Consider the following 5833-nt stretch of genomic DNA (forward strand, 5'->3'; position numbering starts at 1 on the left):
CGGGTGAGGGCGGTGCAGATGTTTGTAGTCAGTCAACAGCAGCCAATCAATGCATCTGCCTGAACACAGACCCCTCTATAACAGAGACCACATCTACCCCTGTCACAGCTGTGCTCCACTACCAGTAGCTAAAAGAAACCCGAATACAGCTTTGGCTTACCATGCTATTTTCGTGCCCTTACCTTCAAGTGCTTCAGACACAGCTTACAGCCGAAGAGTTCATGATTTTTTCTCATATGTTGTTCTAGGTCAACAAAGGTGTGGAAGGGTCTCATGTCAGGGCAAAGCCAACATTCGTGTTGCAGCAATCTCCTGCAGAACAAAACAAGAGGGATGAGAGGTACGGAGGGAAAAATGGTGCATCACAAAAACTAAAACGTTGCCTTACCTGTACAGAGAAAACATTTTGCCATCGCTGAAGTATATATCATATCTCTTCTCACACTGCATCTGGGTGGTGTTGATACTGGAAAAGGGGGACACCTTTTTAACAAAAACCACCTGAAAAAACAAAAGTCCAGAAATATCGACAATTGTCAGCGATTACAGCTAAATAACACCATGGAGAAACAATCACTTCCAGTATACGCTCTCACACAGTCACGCCAAGACTACCAATTAATGCAATTTCTCACCTGTAAATATTACATATGCCCCCCCACAGCTGCCATGTCATCCAATACACAACTGGACATCAATAAACAGCGCTGGAAACTTGCTCCGATATTTGCTTGCATATCAGGGAAACATTTCAAGCCGTGTTTGAGGTTTATGAATGTTTTTGGGACTTTTCATTTTATTGTACAGCAGCACGATGGGACATACCCCTAACGCACAGGAACCAGGCCTGGCAGGGTGTATCCATCTGGCTCTCATGGGCAGAATATAAATTTTTCACCACGTCCTTTTCTTTACACAGCAATACTACTCATCTATGTGCAATGTCTTTTTATGAGCTTCTTCCAACGCTAATAAAAGCAGAGGACAAAGTGAAGAAATCCATATTGAGCAACCACTTTCCAGTGATGTCACAGCAATAAACCGAGATCTGCAGTGCAGGTGTTCTATCAAAGATTGGGACTGGTTTGGTATGTGTGACCGGTCACGTGGTCACACATTTTAATATAAATCACACCGAGTTTTTCGGCAGTGGAATATGTTACCGGCAAAAGGTGAAGAATTCCAAACACTTTCTCAGCTGTTCTAGAGCGGATCGGCATCGCAGATCGTATGTGCAGGAGAACCAATCTGCCCTGGAACAGCTGATCGGTCCTGAAATGTCACTTCTATCCGACTTGGTGGAATGTGAGATCGCAGTCACACAGTCAGACAGAAGTGACATTTCAGGACCGATCAGTTCTTGATCAGTTCTCCTGCACATGCCATCTGCGATGCCGATCTGCCCTGGAACAGCTGAGAAAGCGTTCGAACTCTTCACCTTTTGCCGGTCACATATTCCACCAGCGAAAAAGTGTGACCACGTCACCGGTCACACATTCTTACGCAGTCACAAAGTTTGACAGAACACCGGCAGATTTAAGTATATCTAAAGCCAAAGCTCTTTTCTCTATTGTAGGGATGCTGAAACCCTTGTTAGTTTGTTTCTTTTTTCGCCACATGTGCCTATTGGATAAATTTTCTTTCATTTCATGTAGAACCAACAGGAAGTGAGTAGGAACTGGATGATTTCCCCTCTTCGTGTCCTGGGAACAACACAAAATTCTGGATTTTTCTTTAATTTCAGTGCCAGTAACAGTGATCGCCAACACAAATAGACAGTGATGCTCCCAATCTGGTACACAGGCAGCAATAAAAAAAAAACACCTGGAAGAGGCTCTAACGCAGCCGTAGGCAACCTCAGCAGCTGTGGTCAAATCCATCATGCCTGTACATAGTTTCCTGAAAGCATCCGTGTCAGTATGAAGGAGTGGGTGTTCCTAGGCAGGCTGTACTCAAGATGACACTCACATGTGATGCCGAGCCTCCATGATTGAAAGAACTGAAATCCAATAAATCAAAGTGGGGGGGCCAGGGACAGACAGGCTGGAAAGGAAAAAGCTAGTTGATACTGGACGACCTCTAGCCAGGAAATCAGCCGGCTCTACCCGACTTGCTGCAGCTTCTAGTGCACATTGTGAGAAGCTCGCAGTGTGCGGTGAGATCAGAGGAAGCCATTTCAGTCCAGGAGAGGAGCCGGTACAACTCTGCAAGACTGAAGGGAGGGCCAGGTTAACTTCAAAAGACGCTAGAGTTTTCTTTGGAATCATGGCCGAGCTACAGGACTTCACTGCAATTTGTACCAAAAAAGTTGAAAAAGCTATTTTAGGCAGCCAGTAAAATCAATGGTCGGAATTCGAATGCTTCCAGGAAAAGCTACCCATGTACTAAAATTATTAAAGGGAATGACAGAATAACAGAGGGTGCCATTGCTGACTTTATCTTATGAGAATGCTGTTCCTTAGCGGACATGCTGATAATTTATCTTCACCATTGTCTGAGTCACTGACACAAAGCAAGTATAGAGATAACTGCTGACATAAGTGCTGACACTCTTCTGGCAATCATTGACACTAGGGACGCATTGATACCGGTTTTTCGGGAACGATTACCAATATTTATCTTTTGGTACTTGCCGATACTGAGTAACGGTACTTCCGCTGGCATGGAGCCGGCTTCCCGGGCAATCAGGAAGCCCAGCGGCGTGTCATTACCTGCCGCCCAGGTTCTTGATTGCCCGGGAAGCCGGCTTCCCAGCCAATCAGCATCGAGCCAGCCAAACAGCATGGAGCTGGCTTCCCGGCCAATTAGTCCCTCGCGGCACTGCCGGTCAGAGGAAATCTCCCTATGACCGGAAGTTCCGGTATAGGGGGAAAGTATCGGAGCATTTGGGCCAGTACGAGTACTCGGCCAAATACTCGGTATCGGTGCATTCCTAAGGCTCAATTCACACAGGAGTGCTTGTCGCGCGTATTCGGCCATACGAAAACGTGCAGAACCCCTCTAAACATTTAAAAAAATTGCATTTTATTGTGCATTGTTCAGGCTATTACGGGGACCACGCGGTACAAAGCGGTACAAAACGGCACGTCCCGCAAAATAGTCTAAGCGCGATTTCAGGGGTGGATTCAGCACGTTCGCAGCTTTAGCAAACGAGCAGAAAACGGGCAGATTTTTGCATTTTCATGCCGAGTGATCTTCTGCACAGGAAACGCAAACGCTATATGTGAATGGAGGCTAATTGACAGCATGCTTGTTCTGGGTCTCCGACTCAAAAGGACTGTCACGCACAGCCAGGCATGTAGTATTTTCAGCACAAAGCACGAAAAGGCAGCTACTGTACTTTTCTGATGACAGAATACAATGACACGGCCTTTGAATCTCTACAAACCTGACAACTAGATGGGCAAAAAAATGCTACATGCTTGGCTGTGCCTGACATTGGTCATTTTGAGTCAGAGGCCCGGGACAAGCATGCTGTCAACGACTGCCAGAAGAGGGTCACAACTTCTCTCTATACTTGTTTTGTGTCCGTGAAATCATCAGCAGGTCGGCTAAGGAACAGGAACACCCCACTTATGCCATCACCAGCAACAAGGTTACTTTTAGCAGCAGGATGCACCAATTCAATTGCTATTCCTTGATAAATAATAGAAGCCCTGCACATGTACACTGTGCTCTCAGTTTTGAATTGGGGGCACACCTTTCAGTTTTGACATGGTCGGCAGAACAGCAGCCAGTAAAGAAAAAAGTGACAGCACCTCATACATAGTGAAAATAAAACTGGTCCTATCCCTTTCATGCCACACCTTGTCTTTTCTCAATGACAGCCAAGCACTACACAAAGCACTGAATCATCCGGTCTTTCCAGGGGAGAAGTCATGACGTCACTCTGACATTCTTAAAGATTTAATCAGACATCACCCAAACATAGGACTGCATTCTGAAGGAATATTAAACAGGAGGTAGAATATCACCTAACCTGTCGCCAAAACATATGTAAACTAAAGTGACGCTAAACTAAGCAGTTACTGAGCACTCGGTGTTTGTAAATAACGGAGGACATAGTGATTACCATCTCCCCAGTTATGAATGAACAGAAAGTGCTATATGTCACTTCCTGTTCATTTATCAGTGGGGATATTACTATCTGCTCACTTTATGAATGAACAGGAAGCAGCTTAGAACAGAGGCTTCCTGTCCATTCACGACTGGGTTGATAGTAAATATTTACTATCTCCAGATTGTGAATGAACAGGAAGTCTCTGGACTGCCTGCCTCATGTTCATTCAGTGCTGGGGCTGCAGGAAAAAAAAAGACTAAGGACTGCCTATTTTTATTAAACTCTGAGACAGGCTGCGGTGCTGTGCCTTGTGTAACATTGCAGACATGCTGCATCGTGTGTTGTGTAACATTGCAGACATGCTGCAGCGTGTGTTGTATAACATTGCAGACATGCTGCAGCGTGTGTTGTATAACATTGCAGACATGCTGCATCGTGCCTTGTGTAATATTGCAGACATGCTGCATTGTGTAATATTGCAGACATGATGCATTGTGTAATATTGCAGACATGCTGCATCGTGTGTTGTGTAATATTGCAGACATGCTGCATTGTGTGTTGTGTAATATTGCAGACATGCTGCATTGTGTGTTGTGTAATATTGCAGACATGCTGCATTGTGTGTTGTGTAATATTGCAGACATGCAGCAATTTCATACAGTGCACATGTATGGTGTGAACAAGTCATTGCTCTAGCGTTGATCTATGCCAGCGGTACGCAACCTTAGCACTCCAGCTGAGATAAAACTAAAAATCTTATCGAGCTTCTGTGAGTCATGCCTATTATTGTCAGTCTTGCAGTGCCACATGAGACTTGTAAGTCCCCAACAGCCTATCCCAGATCTATGCAGATCAACGTAGCTCAATGGACATAATGTGAATGAATCCTCAGTCCAAACAATAACAAAGCTCTCTTTTACACTTTGCCAAGTGAAACCTCTAATTTACAAAAAAAAAATGTCATTGCCACATTTGCCAACAAAGTTTGGACGCACCGTATCCAATTCTTCTCTGCAGACAGCGCAGTACTTCTGTTCACACAGCACCCTCATCTTTGTGGAGCAGCGGAAGCAGATGGGATGGTCACATTTGCCCACAGCGTATATATCCAGATCCTGGCAGCACAACACACAACTCCTCTCCGGATCCAAGGTGCTCCCCGACTTTGATGCCATGACTGTGCCAAGAGGTACAAATACCGTGCTACTAGTCACAATGAAGGAAATACTGACACTAGGTCTTAATATGGAGTATGTAAGAAGTGAGAGCAGCGAAATGTCAGCAGAACCTGAATACAGTCAGTGGTTGGGAGATAGTGGGAAAGTGAAATGTAAACACCAGGCAGGAAGGACACTGGAAATTAGGAAGGGTGTGCTAATGATATGTGTACACAGCGATATGAAATTAGGGTCACGAAATAAGAATGGGAGGGATTCAAGGAATCTAGTGAATAGAAAAATTATTTACCAACACTGGTTGTCAAGAATAAATTAATTCCGGGGAAGCTATTGACGACTTAGGTGAAGAAGAATGGTGAAAAGTGAGAAAGGTAACAGTCTCAGAAGAGAGACCCTGATGAGATATAATGGCACCCCGAAAAACCTCGAGAGGTGATGCTGTGGGCTGTAGAGCACAAGACTATGAAATGTGAGGATTGTATATAGAGATTAAATGAAGTTTAAGTGAGGAGGGGGACAAAGTGGGGGGCAGGATGGAGACGGCCTAGAAAGCTAGCTGTGGGCAGGTGTAGTGAATGTTGGGGGAAGAGAAGTG

General features: G+C 44.9%; 1 protein-coding gene across 1 annotated transcript in view; it reads right to left on the reverse strand.

Moving 5' to 3' along the window:
- Positions 1-5306, reverse strand: part of ZNF598 (zinc finger protein 598) — a 19709-nt gene extending 14403 nt beyond the window's left edge. The window contains exons 1-3 of the mRNA XM_018561227.1: positions 5056-5306; positions 389-501; positions 183-312 (exon numbers count right to left, since the gene is read on the reverse strand). Of these exons, the coding sequence (XP_018416729.1) occupies positions 183-312; positions 389-501; positions 5056-5235 (423 nt within the window). The 5' untranslated portion in view covers positions 5236-5306. The remainder of the gene's footprint in view (positions 1-182; positions 313-388; positions 502-5055) is intronic.
- Between the last annotated feature and the right edge of the window lie 527 nt (positions 5307-5833).

This window comes from Nanorana parkeri, unplaced genomic scaffold (assembly GCF_000935625.1).
Source record: "Nanorana parkeri isolate BGI_ZX_2015 unplaced genomic scaffold, ASM93562v1 scaffold508, whole genome shotgun sequence".
Taxonomy (NCBI): domain Eukaryota; kingdom Metazoa; phylum Chordata; class Amphibia; order Anura; family Dicroglossidae; genus Nanorana; species Nanorana parkeri.